At 54.6% G+C, this 19,630-nt stretch overlaps 2 protein-coding genes across 5 annotated transcripts; one reads left to right on the forward strand and one right to left on the reverse strand.

Moving 5' to 3' along the window:
• Positions 1-16: 16 nt before the first annotated feature.
• On the reverse strand, positions 17-4,596 carry CFAP119 (cilia and flagella associated protein 119). 2 transcript variants are annotated; one of them, XM_007990220.3, is made up of 9 exons: positions 3,949-4,596; positions 3,600-3,631; positions 2,989-3,054; positions 2,665-2,834; positions 1,709-1,779; positions 1,395-1,511; positions 1,231-1,300; positions 1,065-1,154; positions 17-246 (listed from the first exon to the last, which is right to left on the reverse strand). In XM_007990220.3, exons 1-9 carry the CDS (start codon positions 4,150-4,152, stop codon positions 68-70), a joined length of 999 nt encoding a protein of 332 aa, XP_007988411.3. In that variant the 5' UTR covers positions 4,153-4,596; the 3' UTR covers positions 17-67. The 2 variants fall into 2 exon arrangements, with proteins under 2 accessions (XP_007988411.3, XP_007988402.3); XM_007990211.3 differs by having other exon boundaries at positions 1,065-1,300.
• A 60-nt stretch (positions 4,597-4,656) lies between these two features.
• Positions 4,657-17,618, forward strand: RNF40 (ring finger protein 40). 3 transcript variants are annotated; one of them, XM_007990188.3, is made up of 20 exons: positions 4,657-4,751; positions 4,866-5,068; positions 5,498-5,665; positions 5,798-5,939; positions 6,572-6,778; positions 7,332-7,453; positions 7,566-7,712; positions 7,810-7,884; positions 8,547-8,666; positions 8,763-8,942; positions 9,125-9,260; positions 10,289-10,410; positions 10,498-10,925; positions 11,014-11,131; positions 11,543-11,692; positions 11,891-12,103; positions 12,180-12,305; positions 14,237-14,377; positions 14,492-14,593; positions 16,343-17,618. In XM_007990188.3, exons 2-20 carry the CDS (start codon positions 4,937-4,939, stop codon positions 16,517-16,519), a joined length of 3,006 nt encoding a protein of 1,001 aa, XP_007988379.1. In that variant the 5' UTR covers positions 4,657-4,751; positions 4,866-4,936; the 3' UTR covers positions 16,520-17,618. The 3 variants fall into 3 exon arrangements, with proteins under 3 accessions (XP_007988379.1, XP_007988374.1, XP_007988388.1); XM_007990183.3 differs by having other exon boundaries at positions 4,704-4,789; XM_007990197.3 differs by lacking the exon at positions 4,657-4,751 and having other exon boundaries at positions 4,956-5,378.
• Positions 17,619-19,630: the final 2,012 nt, after the last annotated feature.

Below are 19,630 nucleotides of genomic sequence, written 5' to 3' on the forward strand. Positions count from 1 at the left end.
GATACTCACCAGGGTGCAGGGATGGGGCCATTCTGGCCCAGACCTTTATTGGGGAAAATGCTGGGGGTCACTTGGTCTTACTCTTGCCTTTACCCGGAGGTAGCTGGAAGGGCCGCTCTAGTGCAGTCAACTTGCTGCTGAGCCTTTCCTCGCTGGCCTTGAGCTGCTCTTCCACCAGCCGCTGGAGCTCCTCCAGCTCCTTGTTCATTTGGGTCTTGATGTAGGCTCGGAGGATGTGGACGTGGCCTGAAGGGGCAGGGTGAGGAGAGATGCTGTCTGGCAATGGGGATGGTCCCTAGCTGGGCAAACACAGCCCCCAAATTTCCCCTGGGGTGTATATATATAGGTGGCAGTGTTGTTTCCCTTTAGGAAATGTCAGCCAGCCCTTGTATGAAAGGTAGTTGGGTAGGGTGGCTATGCTGGACTTTGCAGATTCAAATTCTGATCCCTACTCAGTAGCTGTGTGACCTTAGGTTATTTAACCTATCCGTGCCTCAGTTTCCTTGTGTGAAATGTGAATAGTGGTACCTAGCACATAGGATTGAGGAAGGATTAAATGAGTTAATTTATATAAAATGCTTAGAGCAGGGCATGCACTGCACACCTGTTGCCAAGTATGTGCTGGCTGTTACTGTCATTGGCTTTCTAATGATCATTTCTCTGGAGCCACCTCGGCTCACTGCACTCTCCGCCTCCTAGGTTCATGCAATTCTCCTGCCTCAGCCTCCCAAGTAGCTGGGACTACAGGAGCGCACCACCACGCCTGACTATTTTTTGTATTTTAGTAGATACGGGGGGTTTCACAGTGTTGCCCAGGCTGGTCGCAAACTCCTGAGCTCAGGCAATCCGCCTGCCTCAGATTGTGTTGGGATTACAGGCATAAGCCACCGCACTGGGCCTACAGCTATGCTTTTATCTGTCATCTTGGACTTCTGCATAAGGGATCAGTTAGAGAAAGGACTCCATGACTAAAAACAAAAAGTCTGAAGTCCTGATGTGATCCAAACTCTTCATTGTATACCCGCTCAGAGGGACAGGGCAGCCTGCCCCCTCCAGATCCTCACTTGGCTCTGGCTCTGGCGGGGCCACTGTCTCTAGTTCCTCTTCCTGCGGCGTAACTGCCTGCTCCTCCACCTCCTTGCTTTCTTCTTTCTCTGCAAACCAGAAGCAGGAAGAGACTGTGGCCCCAGGCCTGGCCCAGCCCAGCCCTGCCCTGGCACTCTCCCTTACCCATCTCACTCTCTGGCCACAGTTTGGGTGGCTGTAGCCCCATGTAAGTCAAAGACAGATCCAGCCGCACCTGAGAAGCAAAGAAGAGGGAGGCTGAAAAGAGGGTACCTGCGCTGAGGGGATGGGGAGTTGAGGATGGCTCCTCATGGTCCACCACCCCCTACCTGGGGTGTGAAGACGTATTTATAGAGTTTGAAGTGGCGGAAGTAAGTGTTGACCACGTAGTCTTCCAGGGCCAGCAGTTGTTCCTCTTTGAAGAGGTCGATGCTGAAAGGAGGCCGCTGTGGTGGTGACTGGGAATTAGAACCCTGACTACCTCCTGGAGCCCTGGCTTTGCCTCCAAAAGCCTAGCAATCTAGGAGCAAGGAGAGCCCACTGGGGTCTTCACAGGAAGATAAGGGCGATGAATGTGAGAGAAACTGGGCTAGACCTTGTCTGGGGATGGGTAAAGGTTCCAGAATGTTCCAGGGGAACTGACCCTGACTCCATGGCAAAAAAGAACGCTGGTGAAGTAGTGGTAGCACTCCTCCACGTTGCCCAAGGGGGTTGCTGGTAGGGAAAGCAAGATGCGGCAGTGAGGGCCTCTCTGGTATCCATTCATTCACTTCACTCAATAGCTGTTTATGACCATGAGCTTCAGAGGCAGATCTGGGTTTCAGCCCTGGCTTGTTTCCTTAACTCATGTAACAAATACTGAATACCCACTATATGCCCACTGTATACTATTTTAGGCACTCAAGACAGACAAGGTCCTGTTCTTACGAAGCTTATATTCTAGGAGAAGTGACACAATAAACCAAGAAATAGCTCATATCAGCTATTAAACATTCTGAAGCATGAGCTATTAAATATTCTAAAGCAGGTTTTATTGTGCACTATGCATATATTTGCATATATTATTTCTCAGAACAGTCCTGTAAAATGTGTTGTATCATTAATTTCTCTCTTTTTTTTTTTTTTTTTGAGATGGAGTCACGCTCTGTCGCCCAGGCTAGAGTGCAGTGGCGCGATCTCGGCTCACTGCAAGCTCCACCTCCCGGGTTCATGCCATTCTCCTGCCTCAGCCTCCTGAGTAGGTGGGACTACAGGTGCCCGCCTCCACGCCTGGCTAATTTTTTTTTTTTTGTATTTTTAGTAGAGACAGGGTTTCACTGTATTAGGCAGGATGGTCTCGAACTCCTGACCTTGTGATCTGCCTGCCTTGGCCTCCCAAAGTGCTGGGATTACAGGCGTGAGCCACCATGCCTGGCCTGTATCCTTAATTTCTAGATAAGGAAGCAGTGGATTGGAAAGGTGATGGCTTATGTGTGATAATGCTATTAATAATGACATATTCCAGGCAGAAATCCCCTGCTTCTGCTTCCCATGGTCACTTGTGCCAGCCCCAGTTCCTCTTCTCCCTGGGGCTCAAACCTGGTAGCTGCCCCCTCTCACCAATACAAGCCTTGTGAAGATCCTGGAGCAGGGCACAAGCTGCTGAAGTCTGCTCCAGTGAGAAGCCCTGCTGGCGGCAGAAGATGAGCGCGTGGCAGAAGAGGTCCAGGGTGATGGTGTCCCGCAGGCTCTGCTCAGGACACCCTAGCTCCAGCAGCTCAGCCAACACCCTTGGGAGGCAGAGAGTAGTGAGTGACAACTGGAGCCTCCTTTCATCACCCTAAACCCACCACATGCTTTGGAGTCAGCCATTCCTCATGTCTTCCCAACCTGACCCCTCGACCTTTGCCAAGAGCTCTTCCCACGCCCCCACTCAGTCCCTACTGCCTCATCTCCTCAGCACTGGTAGTCTTCTCCAGCTGGTGCATGGAATGGATGTCCAGGTACTTCCTGTTATAGGAAAAGAAAAAGAGTATTGGTGGCCATTACCTATCATGACAGGGCTGTGACAGCTAGTGCGTGGGACTGGGAGTTGGGCCACTGGTGTGAAGCTGGGCTCTTTTGCCAACTTGCTGTTTAACTATGCAAATCGTTAGCTCTCTGGGCCTAAATGAACTCTTATGAGCCTCTCCATTTCTAAAGCCTAGGGTTAGGAAACTTGAATTCTTTTTTCCTGCTCTGCCACTACCTTGTATGACCTTGGTCAAATCCCCCCTGTGGCCCTCAGTGTCCCCCTCTGTACAATACTCCATAGCGGACATGAGACTCTCTTTACATCCTGTCTTTGGCTCTTTTTTTCTCACACTGTCTCCTTTTTGGATTGGGGATGCTGGAAAGCTGGCTTCCAGTCACCTGGAGTAATTGCATCTCTGGGCCTCAGTCTCCTCATCTGTAAAAATGGGGATGCCCTGGCCACAGACAGGACTGTTGGGGAGGCAATAAAGGAAGAACGCAAATATTCAGTGTAACTCTTCCCCAAGTCTCTTCACACTCACCACATGCAGATCCGGGGTCGGGGCAGCGGCGGCTGCGGAAAGAAAGCGAATTGGGGAAGGCAGCTGTGGTGTCCTGGCCGTCGCGAATCTGCAGCGGGCCCCAGAACTCGCTGTAACTTGCCATCTCATCTCAACGACTAAGAAGGAGAGGCGCGGGCAAGGGCGGGCTTCAGGAGGCCCTAGGTGCTCTATGCGAGCACAATAACCACCAGGGTCACACACCCCTGCCTCTCCTCGCCCAGGCAGCGCGGGAGACGTCCCGAACGTTAGTAAGCATAATGACGATTGGTGCCTGCGGGGGAGCCCGTTTATAAATATTCACGAGCGGACCAGACTGTCCCGCCCTCACCGGGAACAAGTTGGCTCCGGGGTCTTCATCCGCTTTCGCCGCCGCCGCCGCCGTCGACTGGGTCCGCACACTCGCTCGCGTCCGCGCGGCCGACCCACGCACTGAGATGCGATCCTTCCCCGCTTCCCGCCGCAGCTCGGAGAGATGTTCAAGCTCCGACTGCACCCTCATTCCCAAAAAGTGGCTGGTCTTGCGGTTGAGCATCTCGCCGCTCTTCCGTGCCGCGGCGCGCCCCGGGCTCCCGCCGCCTCGGTTCCAGGACAGCCAGCGCTCGGTCTGCGGCTACCACGGCCGGGCCCGCTCGCCTTGCTCCGGCCAATCTGCGCGCCGAGAGGCGCGGCGGAGCGAATCCGTGGGGGCGTCTCCCTCCGTCTCAACGGCGACGGTTGCCAAGGGGGCTTGTGAAGGAAGGAAGGCGGAAACCGCAAGCTCACGCCAGTGGGTGCGAAGAGAACGCGCAGATACGTAAGAAGTTGCGAGTGCCCACCTGAGCACCCTCTCTTCCAAGTTGCTTATACGAGGGCCGGCGCTGTCCTCAAGGCGGGGAAGTGGGAGCTTGGTGTCAGTTACTATGGGAACTGCCTCTTGGCCAATCACCGAGAGAAAGAGAAGGTGTTTGGGAAGAAGCCAGAGGACCCGAGAGGCGGGACCAAGCGTAACCAATAGAAGCTGAAGATAAAGAAGTTTCCTCACATCCGGGGCTGCCTCTGGCGCCTGCGCCCTGCGCACCGTTGGGGGTCCAGTGACGTCCAGTGACGTCCGGTGAAATCCAAGATGGCGGCGCTAGGCTGACCCTGTTGCTGGTGAGGGCTCTGGCGCCGGCGGGGACGGGATCCAGCAGGTGTGTGCGGGGTGGGGGGTGTTTGGGGCTGTGGAACACCAGCCGTTCCCACATCTCTGCTCTCTGTCTTCTGCAGGTGACGGAAGTACCGCCTCCTCCCGTCTGACGCCCCTCAGGGGACCCTGTGCCGCTCCAGCCGCCGCGGCCATGTCTGGGCTAGGCAACAAACGCGCCGCCGGCGACGGGGGCTCAGGGCCCCCGGAGAAGAAGCTGAGTCGTGAGGAGAAGACCACCACCACTCTTATCGAGCCCATTCGTCTTGGAGGCATCTCTTCCACGGTTCTTGGGCTCTTGCCTTAACCCTCAGAACTTCCTAGAGCTCTCCCTCTATTCTCTGGCCAAATTGTCCAGAATCTTACACCCACTTCCCCAAGTTTAGCAAGGTCCGCGTTACAGGATACTCTGTTGAAAGAAGCCGAGAACACGACGCCTGTCTTCCCTTTACAGATAGGAAAACAGGTTCCCAGGGGGCGTGTGACTTGTCAAAGACTAAGGAGTTAGAAGGGGACAGGCAGAAACAACGTGAGCCTCCTCACAACCAAGACACTTTCGCTGTGGGTTGTCTGAGCCTCCTTAGATTCTGTTAGCGGTTAGTGTGGGAATACCCCCATCTCCCATGCATTCCAGATGCTCTGCTCCTCTCTTTCTGTGTGATTGGTTTCTGGCTCTGCTTGATATTCTCGTCGGCCCCTTTGTTTCCTTTGGTAGGAGGAGATGGACCTGAAGGTACTACAGTTCAAGAACAAAAAACTGGCAGAGCGGCTGGAACAACGGCAGGCTTGTGAAGATGAACTCCGAGAACGAATTGAGAAGTTGGAGAAGCGGCAGGCCACAGATGATGCCACACTCCTCATCGTCAATCGCTACTGGGCCCAGGTGGATGCCTTCTACTTTCCAAGACCAGGCCTTGATTCAGCTGCCAATCCCCAGATTCCCCTGCTGGAAAAGGAGTATAATGTTGGAAAGCACTAAGGGATTCATAACATTTTTGATGCTTTCTCCTTCCAGCTGGATGAAACTGTGGAAGCCCTTCTCCGATGCCATGAGGGCCAGGGGGAGCTGTCTTCAGCCCCTGAAGCACCTGGGACCCAGGAGGGGCCCACATGTGATGGGACTCCTCTCCCAGAGCCGGGGACATCAGAGCTGAGGGGTGAGACCAGAGTTCTGGGATCTAGGGAGCTTGAGTTCTGGGAAAAGTCCTGGGGAGGAGGGGACTTTGGTGTTGGGCCTCTGAATTGCCTGCCTTACTACTCCCCACGAAATGGATTTCATGTTTGGATAGTAAAGTGCAGTGCACAGAAATACAGGCTTTGGACTCTGACTAACTTGGTTTATAGAGCAATTCATGTTTTGACACCCATTTGTTTGAAAACAGTATTACGGTTGAGTGTTAACTATGTATCTGACGCTTTCTAGAAATGGGTACTTGCTCATTGCATTTGCTATGAGGGAGGAAATTACAAACATAGTAAGCAGAAAGTACTGGGGCTCCTGAAAGGGAATAATTGTGTGTGCACACGTGTGTGTGTGTGAGATTCTAATTTTTATTGGGAAAGTACAGGAGGCATCCCTGAGGATGTGATACGCAACTCTGTAGCTTTGAGGAAATTACTTTACCTCCCTGAACCTCATTTGTCTCACTTTCAGGATGGAGATAATAGTGCACTATAGGTTGTGTTGATTAAGTGAGCCATGAATATTGAAGGGCTCAGTCTGGAACTTAGTACAGAGTGGCGGTAACTGCTGCTATTATCCTCATGAGGGTCTGTCCATTCCTTCCAGAGCCCTTGCCATTGCAGCTGCGGCCCCCTCTCAGTGAGCCGGCCTTGGCTTTTGTGGTGGCACTGGGTGCCAGCAGCAGTGAGGAGGTGGAGCTGGAGCTGCAAGGCCGAATGGAGTTCTCTAAGGCAGCTGTGTCTCATGTGGTAGAGGCTTCAGACCGCCTACAGCGCCGGGTGGAGGAACTCTGTCAGCGAGTGTATAGCCGAGGTGGGTTCTTTGTGCCCATACCCAAGAGGTGTCCATCCCTACCTGCATCTTGATGGCACCCCTTCCCAATTCCCCTAATGCCCAAGTCCAAGGGCGGCCAGAATTCCCCAAGGAATATATCAGCCATGTTCTTGGGAGGGGTAGGTTAGGCTGTAAATGGGGGTTCCAACTTTGATTCCTGGACTGAATGCTAGAGAAATGGGTTGGAGGAGTTGTTGATGCTAGTAGAGCCTCCTGTCCAGAGGCCCCTCTGGAGCACTTTGTATGGGTTGCAGATCCACAAGGCATAGCTTCAAGGGCTCAGGCCTTGTAGGTTGTCAGGCTTCTCCCACCTTAGTTCTGCTACCCTCACCTGGACATGCTGGGAAAGTGGCTCCCCTCTCTGAGCTGGTTTCCTCCTCTGTGCAGTGGAGATAAAGACTCCTAGCTTTGTCATGAGAAATTGGCAAGACAGCTGGGGGATCACACTGGGCACATAGCAGACTCCAGAATGAGTTAGTTCTTTGCCCCATTGCCCTGAGCTGGACTCTTAACCTGGGCCCTGCTTTTCCAGGGGACAGTGAGCCCCTCAGTGAGGTGGCTCGGGCACGCACCCGAGAGCTGGGCCGTGAGAACCGGCGACTACAGGACTTGGCCACCCAGCTGCAGGAGAAACACCACCGCATCTCATTGGAGGTGAGGAGCCAGGGGCTTTGGGAGTGGGATTAGAATCAGGCAGGATTTGGGTTAGATGGGCCCTCAGGGACCAAGTCCCCCATCCAAGCATCTGCTCCCTCATTGTTCCCAGTACTCTGAGCTCCAGGATAAAGTGACGTCGGCAGAGACCAAGGTGTTGGAGATGGAGACAACAGTGGAGGACTTGCAGTGGGACATTGAGAAGCTGCGGAAGCGAGAGCAAAAGCTCAATAAGCACCTGGCAGAGGCCTTAGAGCAGGTGGGGCAGGGGTACTGGGGCAGGTGAGGGAAGGCTGGGCCCTTGGGCCCTAGCTCCTCCGCTCCACTTCCATTGCCTGTCTGTTTTCTCTCCACAGCTGAACTCTGGCTACTATGTGTCTGGGAGCTCCTCAGGCTTCCAGGGGGGCCAGATCACACTCAGCATGCAGAAGGTGAGCGGCGTCTTCCTCCCACCCCTTCTCATGACCTCTTCTGTGTTGCACTCTTGAAATTCCCCTCGAGACGAAGGACAAACGTCCATCTCCAAGGCCCTTCTTGGTCACTCCTGCTGCTCTTTCTTTCATGCATTCATATACTTTTTGAGTAAATTTTTGAACACTTAGTGCTAGGCACTAGGCATATTGGGGAGAACAAAATAGAGGTTAAAACTTTCATGGACCAGACAAGAAATAAATAAAAGAATATATCTTTAGGTTCTACTTGTTGTAACAAACAAGAAATCGGTAAAATAGCCTATCATTGTGTTATGAGTACCACAAAGATAAAGCACGGAAGAGAGAGAGAGGAGTGAGTTGGAGTCAGTTGGCATCTGGTGGTCACTGTGCTCTTTTTCCCTTTACTGGCACTTTAGGCCTTCCTGGAATGCTTCCGTGATTCCCCATCAGTTAAGAGCCTTAGTTCTCAACACCAACCATGCAGTATTGAATTTTCTCCCATTTGTCTGGGAGCCCTTAGGAAAGTACTTGGTTTGGGGCATCAGAATCGGTCATTGCCCTGCACGGAGTGCTTGGGCTGGAGTGTTTGCTGGGAATGTAAGGGAAGCCTGCTGCCACACCTGGCTCTGCCTCCCATGGCCCCGCCTCCCACTCCTTAGTTTGAGATGCTGAATGCAGAGTTGGAGGAAAACCAGGAATTGGCCAACAGCCGCATGGCAGAGCTGGAGAAACTGCAGGCTGAACTTCAGGGAGCTGTGCGGACCAATGAGCGCCTCAAGGTGGGCTGCCGTAGGGGCTGAGAAGGCCTGTGCCTGTAAGGGGGGGACTGAGCCCTGAATCCTCTTGCTGATCCCATTTGGGCATCCCTGCCCCAGGTGGCCTTGCGGAGCCTTCCCGAGGAGGTAGTGCGGGAGACAGGGGAGTACCGCATGCTGCAGGCTCAGTTCTCACTGCTCTACAACGAGTCTCTGCAAGTGAAGACCCAGCTGGACGAGGCTCGGGGCCTGCTGCTGGCCACCAAAAACTCCCACCTGCGACATATAGAGCACATGGAGGTATGGCTCTGGAACAGGCGTGGGGACTGGGCTAAGGGCCAGACCCTTAGTGTTGAGGTGTTGGTGGCTTCAGAGGCCCTGTGTGCCAGCCAGGGGTCCCTGGGGAATAGATTTTTCCTAAGATACTAAATCCTGAGGTGGGACCGAGGGACTGTGTGGGTCCTTAACACGTCAATCCACAGAGTGACGAGCTGGGGCTGCAGAAGAAGCTGCGCACAGAGGTCATTCAGCTGGAGGACACGCTGGCCCAGGTACGCAAGGAGTACGAGATGCTGCGCATCGAGTTTGAGCAGAATCTGGCGGCCAACGAGCAGGCGGGTATGTGGTGAGGATAGGGCGGAGGTGGGGCCTTATCTGGGAGTGCTGGGCCCTGGTGTGGGGCCGCTGCTTATCCAGATGCAAGAGGCTAAGGCCTTTTTTTTTTCACAGAGCCTGGGCTTCCTATGCAAAACAGGGCCTGCACTGCTTGGCTCCCAGGCACAGTGAGGGTCATGCCAGCTGGGATGGCTGATGGAGCAGGCACATGCAGAGTTTGAGCTGTCAGCCCTGTCCACAGTCTTCTGGTCTGATGATGTCTCTCTCTCTTAGATACTTGTGTTACAAAGATTTATCAGATGCCACCTATGAGCCAGGCTCTGTTCTAGGGTTTGGGGTTATGCCAGTGAACAAAACAGAATTCCTGCCATGTAGAGCAACATTCTGATAGAAGACAGACTAGAGAAAGACGAACTAGTAGAAGAAAAGTAGAAAATGTGTTAGTTCCTGACAAATACAGTAAGGAAAGTAAAGCAGAAAAGGATGATAGGAAGTATCAGGAGAAATGGTGTTGCAATTTTGGACAGGTGGCTAGGGAAATGCAACTGGGAAGGTGATGTTTAAGAATCTAGAAAAAGTTGACTAACTTTTGTGAATGTTACAGTTACCTTCTCTTTTAAAGGGAATTGGATGTATTAAAAAAAAAAAAGAAAAAAGAAAAAACATAGGCCAGGCATGGTGATTCATGTCTGTAATCCCAGCACTTTGGGAGGCCATGGTGGGAGGATCACTTGAGGCCAGGAATTTGAGACCACCCTGGGCAACAAAGTGAGACACTGTTTCTATTTTAAAAAAACAAAAAACATGTTCTACATTAGCGAAAGTCATATGAATAGGCAGTGTCAAGTTACTTTTGGGTGAGTTTCCTTGAAGTCAGCATTATTTACTTTGGTGAGTTCATGCTCAGTTGAGGCCGCAGTGTTCCCCTCCTGCACAGTGGGAGTGATGGCATAGCCTCTTCCCCCACTGTGGGGTTGGAACCCTAACCCAGGAACTGGTTCTGACACCCTTAATTCCTGGTCCTCCTCCAGGGCCCATCAACCGTGAGATGCGCCACCTGATTAGTAGTCTTCAAAACCACAACCACCAGTTAAAAGGGGACGCCCAGCGATACAAGCGGAAGCTTCGAGAAGTACAAGCTGAGATTGGCAAGGTAAGAAGGGGCCTGCCTGGGAAAAGCTTTGGCTAGACTCCAGTGAACAATATCTGACTTCATCCCTCTTCCTCTCTGCCTTTGCAGCTCCGGGCCCAGGCCAGTGGCTCTACCCACTCCACCCCCAACCTGGGCCACCCAGAGGACTCTGGCCTCAGTGCCCCAGCCCCAGGGAAAGAGGAGGGTGGGCCAGGCCCTGTCAGTACCCCCGACAACAGAAAGGAAATGCCTCCAGTGCCTGGCACCACCACTACTACCACTTCAGTGAAGAAGGAGGAGCTGGTCCCCTCTGAAGAGGATGTCCAGGGCTTAACCCTTGGGGCCCAGGGCCCTTCCTCCCGGGGCCGAGAACCCGAGGCCAGGCCCAAGCGGGAGCTTCGGGAACGAGAAGGTCCTGGCTTGGGTCCTCCACCTGTAGCCTCCGCTCTCTCAAGGGCCGATCGGGAGAAGGCCAAGGTGGAAGAAGCCAAGAGGAAGGAATCAGAACTCCTCAAGGGTCTCCGAGCAGAGCTCAAGTGAGGCTGTATTCCTGTCTCCTTCCTGACCCTGCCAGGTGGCCTCCAGTCCCACTCACCAAGACTTCCTCCTATACCTCCTTGCCAGGAAGGCCCAGGAGAGCCAGAAGGAGATGAAACTGCTGCTGGATATGTACAAGTCAGCACCCAAGGAACAGCGGGATAAGGTGCAGCTCATGGCAGCAGAACGCAAGGCCAAGGCCGAGGTGAGGGCAGCTGGGGCTTGTGGGACATGCAGAAAGGCAGAACAGAGTCCTAGGTCAGCAGGAAGCAGTGTCAAGAGAGTTCCTTTTTTTTTTTTTTGAGACGGAGTCTTGCTCTGTCCCACTGGCTAGAGTGCAGTGGCACTATCTCGGCTCGCTGCAAGCTCCGCCTCCCGGGATCATGCCATTCTCCTGCCTCAGCCTCCCGAGTAGCTGGGACTACAGGCGCCCGCCACCGCGCCCGGCTAATTTTTTTGTATTTTTAGTAGAGATGGGGTTTCACCATGTTAGCCAGGATATGGTCTCGATCTCCTGACCTTGTGATCCGCCCGCCTCGGCCTCCCAAAGTGCTGGGATTACAAGCGTGAGCCACCGCGCCCGGCCTAAGAGAGTTCCTTTTTCTCTGTGCTGTAGGTTGATGAGCTGCGGAGCCGCATCCGGGAATTGGAGGAGAGGGATCGAAGGGAGAGCAAGAAGATCGCGGATGAGGATGCCCTGCGGCGCATTCGGCAGGCAGAGGAGCAGATAGAACACCTGCAGCGCAAGCTGGGTGCCACCAAGCAGGTGCGGCCCCTGTGGTGCCCTCGCCTCTGAATGCAGAGAGATCCCTTCAAACCCTGTTGGGTGCCTGTAGTGCCTGCAACACCTTGATGATCTGGGTCCCCTCTGTGGTTCTTTGCTTTGCTGCGTTTTCCCATGGTTCCCCCACAGCCATCCTGTCCACTTCCCACATTCCATCTTGTTTCCTCCCACTTGCTGCAGGAGGAGGAGGCTCTGCTCTCAGAGATGGATGTGACAGGTCAGGCTTTTGAGGACATGCAGGAACAGAATGGGCGGCTGCTACAACAGTTGCGGGAAAAGGACGATGCCAACTTTAAGCTGATGTCAGAGCGGATCAAGGCCAATCAGATTCACAAGCTGCTGCGGGAGGAGAAGGATGAGTTGGGCGAGCAGGTCCTTGGCCTCAAGTCCCAGGTATGGCCGCCCCCAGCTTGTAGGGTGGAGCTGGAGAGGCGGGGGTCATGCCCCTGAGTCCTCCTCTGGTCCTTAGGTGGATGCCCAGCTGCTGACTGTGCAGAAGCTGGAGGAGAAGGAGCGGGCCTTGCAGGGCAGCCTTGGGGGTGTGGAGAAGGAGCTGACGCTGCGCAGCCAAGCCCTGGAGCTCAACAAGCGGAAGGTGAGGCTGGGCCAGGGGGACACACAACTTGGGCTGCTGGCTCACCTCCTCACCTTCCGGTTCTGCTCAGAGCACCCGACGCGATAGCCTAAGATGAAGCCAGGCTGTCACAGAACAGCTCACACATCCTGAACATTTACATGCGCCAGGCCACATGCTGAGTGCTTGACATGCTTGGTCACATTTCAGTCTCATTAATCCTATCAAGATGGTGTTTACGGGTTTGGGGGCTCACGCCTGTAATCCCAACACTTTGGGAAACAGAGGCGGGAGGTTTGCTTGAGGCCAGGAGTTGGAGACCAGCCTGGGCAACATAGTGAGACTCCCATCCCTACAAAAAAAATTTAAAATGAGCTGATTGTGGTGGTATGTGCCTGTAGTCCCAGCTTCTCAAGTGACAGGCCGACAGGTGAGAGGATCACTTGGAGGTTGAGGCTGCAGTGAGCTATGATCACACCACTGCACTGCAGTCTGGGTGACAAGGATGAGACTCTGTCCCTAGGAAAAAAATAAAAGGTGGATTTTTTTTTTTTTTTTTTTTGAGATGGAGTCTTGTTCTGTCGCCCAGGCTGGAGTGCAGTGTTGCGATCTTGGCTCTGCAACCTCCACCTCCCAGGTTCAAGCAATTCTCCCACCTCAGCCTTCCAAGTAGCTGGGATTACAGGTGCGCACCACCATGCCCGGCTAATTTTTGTATTTTTTTTAGTAGAGACGGGGTTTCACCATGTTGGCCAGGCTGGTCTCAAACTCCTGACCTTGTGATCCGCCCACCTTGGCCTCCCAAAGTGCTGGGGTTACAGCGTGAGCCCCCACGCCTGGCCGAATTTTGTTTTTAACCTCATTTTATAAATAAGGAAACTGAGGCTCAGGGAGGTGGACTGATATGCTCAAGAGGGAGTGGCCCTGGTATGTGGGTCCAAGCCTCCTTGACTCCAGGCTCTACCTTCTAACCACTCACTGGTGAACTGTAAACTGGGGATGATGTGCCCTGTCACATAGTTGTATTAAATATAAGAAATGTCTAGCTTTGGCTAAAGGCTTAAGATTAACATTGATTTCCATTTCCTCTGAAGCTGTTTTCTTCTCCAGTTAGTTCATTCATTTAAGCAGTGTGTTTGTGGTTTTTTTTTTTTTTGGTTTGTTTTTTTAGACGGAGTCTAGCTCTATTGCCCAGGCTGGAGTACAGTGGCTTGGTCTCAGCTCACTGCAGCCTCTGCCTCCCAGGTTCAAGCAGTTCTTCTGCCTTAGTGTCCCGAGTAGCTGGGACTACAGGCACCTACTACCACACCCAGCTAATTTTTGTATTTTTAGTAGAGACAGGGTTTCACTGTGTGTTGGCCAGGCTGGTCTCAAACTCCTGACCCCATGATTTGCCCGCCTCGGCCTCCCAAAGTGTTGGGATTACAAGCGTAAGCCTCTGCGCCCAGCCCATTTAAGCAGTATATTTTACACCCCTGCTATGTGGGCCTTGTGCTGATTGCTGTGGAGACGGTGGGAACTAGAAGGTCCCTGCCTTCCAGTCAAAGCTGTAACTTCAGGTCTTGGCAGGCAGAGCAGGCCAGTAATCCCCCAAATAAAATAGTGCAGGTCACAGTATGCTTTATGCAGGAATCTGAGGTGCTGTCAAAGAAAAAAGGGGAGCCTCTCAGGAGGTGACTCTTGAGCTGAGGCCCGGGGAGCTGTGCGTGTGTTGGGGAAGTTGAGGGGAGCAAAGAGGTGAGCCTTGTGAAGCCTCAAAAACCAGACAGCATCACACAGGGGAGGAACTTGAGAGGGAGAACAGGAGGGAAGGGCTCAGGGATCAGGAGGCAGGAGCAGCTCCAGGGCAGGTGTCACTGGGGCACTGGACACAAGCATTGGTGGGCCATGGCTCCACATGCCTGAGTCACTAGGCTCATACCAGTGCCTCCTTCCTGTTCCACTCCACTCAGGCTGTAGAAGCCGCCCAGCTGGCCGAGGACCTGAAGGTGCAGCTGGAGCACGTGCAGACTCGGCTGCGGGAGATCCAGCCCTGCCTGGCAGAGAGCCGGGCTGCTCGTGAGAAAGAGAGTTTCAACCTCAAGAGGGCTCAGGTGCGTGCAGGGTGAGGGGCCAGGCTAGGGTGATCCACGGTCACGGACCTATCATGGGGGCAGATGGCTCAAGGGTGAGGACCCTTGCCCTTAGCCAGGCCTCTCCTACCCCAGGAGGACATCTCACGGCTGCGGCGCAAGCTGGAAAAGCAGAGGAAGGTGGAGGTCTATGCGGATGCTGACGAAATCCTCCAGGAGGAGATCAAGGAGTATAAGGTGGGGCTGTGGGCCAAGTTGTGCCCTGTCCACCTGGGAATTGTAGATACAGGATTGCTGAGACTGTAGTAGAGAGTCTGGGGACCCTGGAAGTAATGTAGGGCAGCACAAAGGGGGCAGCACAGTGGTTGCGGAGTCAAATGCTGACCGAGTGTTTGCTGTACATGCACCGTGAGCCAGGCACAGTGCTTGGCTGGGTATGGGTTGGGAGACTAGGAACTGACCCTGGTCTCTGACCTCTTGAAACTGACAGGGGAGGAGGCAGCCAAGTAATTCTCTCATCCCAGATGTGTAATGTGATGGCAGAGGCCAGAGGGACTGAGGGGACTCAGGGGAGGCCCTTCCCCTGGCCCTGGGGTCAGCAGGCTTTCTGGAGTGAGTGTCACCACAGCAGACCTGAAGAATAGGCCAGAAGTGGCTGTGAGGAATGAGGGTGAGGGGCTGTAGGCAAAGGGAACAGCAGATGTGCAGGCCTGAGCAGAGGGGTTGCTGGGGGCACGGCACCGGAGGTTGTAATCGGAGGAGCCAATATGGAGAGGTTGGGTGGTGTCACCTCCTGAAGGGTGTGGTACGCCAGGTTGAGACCTCAAAGGGTTTTAAACAGGAGAGTGATGTAGTTGGATTCATTGTTGGATTTGAGCTGGAAGAGGTAGACTGGAGGCAGGGAAATTGTTATGGTGTTGCAGTCACTGAGGCAGAAACCACAGTAGATAGGTTCAGGAGACATTTTGGAGGCAGAATTGCTTGGACTCGGGGATGGATTGAATGCATGGAGTGAGGGGAAGGGAACACTTGGAGGACTCCAGGGTTCCTGGTTTGAGAAACTAGGTGGATGGCCAGTACCATTTAGGGGGTTAGGAGACCTGCAGGGGAGCAGGGTCTATGGGATGGTGTCAAAGGATGCTGAGGAGCCTGTGGGACCCCTTGGGAGGCTGGGAAGGTACTCAAGGCAGAAGGGCTGGGCTGGAGAATGGGCTTGGGGAATGTCAGTAGAGGCAGAGGTGGAAGCCACATATGACTTGGTCACCCCTTAGAAGCAGTTGAACCTTGAAGGGCAGAGGCAGCTAGAGGCAGCCACGGGGTAAAGGCAGGCTTGGGAGCCTGTTCAGTGCTGGAGCGTAGGGTCCTGGGAGACAGGAGTGATGGCTGGGAGGCTGCTGAGGCAGCAGGCTGGGCTGGGATTTTAACCGGCTGGAGGAGGACTCTTGGGATATGCTGAGTTGAGTCAATCCATGTCTGGAGTTGGAGGTGAGACCCTCCTGGTAGCAGAAGAGAGGTCTCAGGCTAAGAAGGGACTCACATCAGGGTCTCTGGCCAGTGCCGAGGCTGGGCCAAGTTGAGGGTAGAGAGAACAGATTTCTAGTTGCATTGCCATTCCAGCTGTGACTTTGTAAGTGCAGGTGAAGAGGTAGACAAGATTGGGATTTCACCAGAGAAGGCCAGTGGGGCAGGAGATGAAGCCCCAAGGCAGAGTCCAGGCTGGGCTTGTGGGTTCTTGTCCTTTTGAGGGGACACATGATGGGCATCACTGCCCAGTGATTAATCTGGACTCTGCTGATTTCTAGTGTTGAGACCTTGGCCTCTGCATCTCAGTTTGCTCATTCATAGAGTGCTCGTCTCTACCTCCAGGGTTATGGGAGGATGAGGTGCAGTCTCCTGTGTGGTGGGCTTGGCTTGGACTCCTGCTGTCAGCTTGGGGTTTGGGCACTGTCAGAGTTGTTCCCAAGCTGATGCCTTTGCCTGGCCCAGGCGCGGTTGACCTGCCCCTGCTGTAATACCCGCAAGAAGGATGCAGTCCTTACCAAGTGCTTCCACGTTTTCTGCTTCGAGTGCGTGCGGGGCCGCTATGAGGCCCGCCAGAGGAAGTGCCCCAAGTGCAACGCGGCCTTTGGTGCCCACGACTTCCATCGTATCTACATCAGCTGAACCTGAAACTCGGGACTCTGGAACACCATGGACCCTGGGGGCTGTGCCCCCAGCCCCTCCCTACCCCAGGTCTAGTGGCCCCACCCTCCATTCCGGACCCTATGGGCCCAGCCCCTGCCCACCTAGTTGGTTTGGGGACCCTGGTGCGTGCTAGTGGGCATGGGATCAGCCAAGCTTCGTTACATCTTTCCTAAAGGTCAGAGCTGCAGCCTAGGGGGCACTGCCCTACAGAAAAGGTCTGCCTGAGAGGCCTGAGGAGCCGAGAGCACTCCACTGAGCTTCCTGGAAACTGGCCCTAACCTGTCTCCATGGATGCATCCTAGCCCTAAGGAAAATTCCCCAGGCTGTGATCTCCTACCCTAGAGAAGGCTCACTCCCTGCCTACTGGCTCACAAATGAGGACCTGTGGGCCATGTCCTTGTTCCTTGTTTGAGACTGGGCTACAAGCCCCAAGAAGAATTTCCTTCACCCACCATCCCCCTCACCTCAGCAGGGCTTCTGTCCTGTGGAGTTCCCTGGATACCTTGGTCTGGCTCTTGTGCCAAGGGCTGAAGGAGGTACCCTCCTGGCAGACAGGGACATCACTCGCTTCCTTTGGGAAGCTCTAAGGTTGCTGCAGTCACCTTCCTCATCTTGCAGGTGCTGAACCAACATCATCAGTTTCTGTTCTAATCAGGCCCCTTCCCAATCTCCACTTCTCTCCCAAGTCCATTTACTCCCACCTCTTGCATCCCAAGGCTCTACTGGGTCCCTGGACCTAACCCTGCTTTCATCCTGGTGGCCTTAACTACAGTGGAGGTGGAACTTCCCAGGAGGGGAAGGGACAGACCAGCCCCAGCTGCTGGGCCAACTTCCAATCATTCCAGCTAGAAGAGCTTCCCCCGACACCCTGTGACTGAGTCTGTGTCCTGTCTGCCTGCCCAGGCATGCTCCATGGGCTGTGAGGGCAGCACCTGGAGAGGCCAGAGGGTTGGAGCTGCAGGGGTCCGTTTGGACCCACAGCCTCTACTCTAGAGATGCTTGTATAGGCTGTTAATTGTGATGAATAAACGTTCAACCCTCGGCCTGCAGCCAGAGTAGCCAGGCCTTGCACCCCAAATGTAGTCCCCCGATTTTAGCTGCAACAGCTGAGCAGCACTTTGCTGGTTTGGTGTGAGCCTGGGAGGGGGCCTGTGCCAATATGAGACCCCGCTTCTGCCCATCTCAACAGCGAGGCTGTGCTCAGACTTAAGGGCCAGCAGGGGTCCCGGACTGGGCCCGAAGGGGAGAGCGTGGTGGTGGCCGCGGAGCCGCCTGTCCTGCTCCCAGGGACCCCGGGCTGACCACGCCCCCGGCTGTCATCGGCTTGGGGATGCCGGGACGCCTCGGGCGGCATCCTGGGAAGTGTAGTTCCTGGTTCGCACATGAGGAGGAGGTTCTTGGAGGGAGAGCTGGTTTCCCGGTTGCGCTGGCCAAAGGCCGGCCTGAACTGGATCCTGCGGGCCACTTCTCAGGGGCTTCACCCCGACACCACTCGCACAGATCGGGACACGTCAGCGGGGTGACTTCCTTCTTTGCAATCGGCTTTGGGAGTGGTGTGCCGCGTATAGAGCGGCGCCCCTGGGCTCAGCGCGTTGCGGGCCCACCGGACGGATCCTTCACCGAGGCGGGACTGGGGCTGGGCGCCAGAGCTCGTGCGAAGCGGTGTTGGTTCCGGCGCTGGTGACAGGGCCATGGCCACGGCAGGGGCTGCGTGTCTCTCAGCAGTGGCGCCTTCGCGAGGACTAGCGGTTCTGTCCGCCTTCGGGCTCCATTGGCGCCCGGGGCTTGGGCGGGGCCGCCGCTGCTGGACCAGGACGGACTGGAGACGGAGACGCGGGCCACGGTGACCTCAGGACAGGGCCGCCGGTGGCGGCGGGCACGCTGGTGGAAGCGCGGCCCGCGGCGGGGAAGGACATCGGGCCACCGAGGAAGTGTGGATGGCCCGGGGTAGCGGTGCGAGTGTGGGAAAAACGCAGGATATTGCATCATAGAGACGCGACCACCTGCTCCCCTGTACAGGGCCAGTCTCAGGAGCACCGCACGGGTAACGGGTGGAGGTCAGCCAGGCCTCCTTAAGCACAGTTCCCCTCCAGGAGTCGCCTTTGCCTGGGCTCTTTATAAATGCCAAATAACTCCGCATCGTCTCCCTGGATATATGCTCTAAGGGCCATTTGGTTTCCCTATCAGAGGGGCAAAACTCTCCTCGTGGGTTTTCATACCTAATAAAAGTCGGCATCAAACCACTTTCTCAAGGTCAAGTCTGAGGGAACGGGGTGAAGATCCCAGAATGTCAGTGGGGCAGCAACCACTGATATGGCAGGAACCAAACCTTTTTTTTCTTTTTGAGATGGAGTCTGTCTCCCAGACTGGAGTGCAGTGGCACAATCTCTGCTCACTGTAACCTCCGCTTCCCGGTTTCAAGTGATTCTCCTGCCTCAGCCTCCCGAGTAGCTGGGACTACAGGCATGCACCACTGCGCCTAGCTAATTTTTTGTATTTTTAGAGACGGGTTTCACCATGTTGGCCAGGCTGGTCTTGAACTCCTGACATTGTAATCCGCCTGCCTCGGCCTCCCAAAGTGCTGGATTACAGGCGTGAGCCACTGCGTCTGGCCAGGAACCAACCTTTTTTTTTTTTTTTTTTTTGAGACGGAATCTCACTCTGTCGCCCAGGCTGGAGTGCAGTGGTGCGATCTCGACGCACTGCAAGCTCCTCCTCCTGGTCCCACGCCATTCTCCTGCCTCAGCCTCCCGAGTAGCTGGGACTACAGGCGCCTGCCACGGTGCCCAGCTAATTTTTTGTATTTTTAGTAGAGGCGGGGTTTCACCGTGTTAGCCAGGATGGTCTCGATCTCCTGACCTTGTGATCCGCCCGCCTTGGCCTCCCAAAGTGCTGGGATTACAGGCATGAGCCACTGCGTCTGACCAGGAACCAAACTCTTAATAAACATTTCCCATGAGGCTCTGGTGCCCGGAGGATTTGCCTTAATTTTTTGACTGCTTACCACCCCTAGTGGTCCCAGTGGCAGCCATACCCTGGGCCACTGCCCAGGGACTGGCAGACCAAAACTCCTCCTGGGCCCACCCTGAC

This window comes from Chlorocebus sabaeus, chromosome 5 (assembly GCF_047675955.1).
Source record: "Chlorocebus sabaeus isolate Y175 chromosome 5, mChlSab1.0.hap1, whole genome shotgun sequence".
Classification (NCBI taxonomy): Eukaryota; Metazoa; Chordata; class Mammalia; order Primates; family Cercopithecidae; genus Chlorocebus; species Chlorocebus sabaeus.

Bases quoted from the DNA above. Each gene is read 5' to 3' on its own strand.
- RNF40 (XM_007990188.3), top strand. From the start codon at position 4,937: ATGTCTGGGCTAGGCAACAAACGCGCCGCCGGCGACGGGGGCTCAGGG. The intron at 8,943-9,124 runs GTATGGCTCTGG...GTCAATCCACAG, and splicing joins GACATATAGAGCACATGGAG to AGTGACGAGCTGGGGCTGCA. The intron at 14,594-16,342 runs GTGGGGCTGTGG...TGCCTGGCCCAG, and splicing joins AGGAGATCAAGGAGTATAAG to GCGCGGTTGACCTGCCCCTG.
- CFAP119 (XM_007990211.3), bottom strand. From the start codon at position 4,152: ATGCTCAACCGCAAGACCAGCCACTTTTTGGGAATGAGGGTGCAGTCG. The intron at 2,835-2,988 runs GTAGGGACTGAG...CTGCCTCCCAAG, and splicing joins AGTGCTGAGGAGATGAGGCA to GGTGTTGGCTGAGCTGCTGG. The intron at 1,512-1,708 runs GTCAGTTCCCCT...TCACCACCACAG, and splicing joins TTTTTTGCCATGGAGTCAGG to CGGCCTCCTTTCAGCATCGA.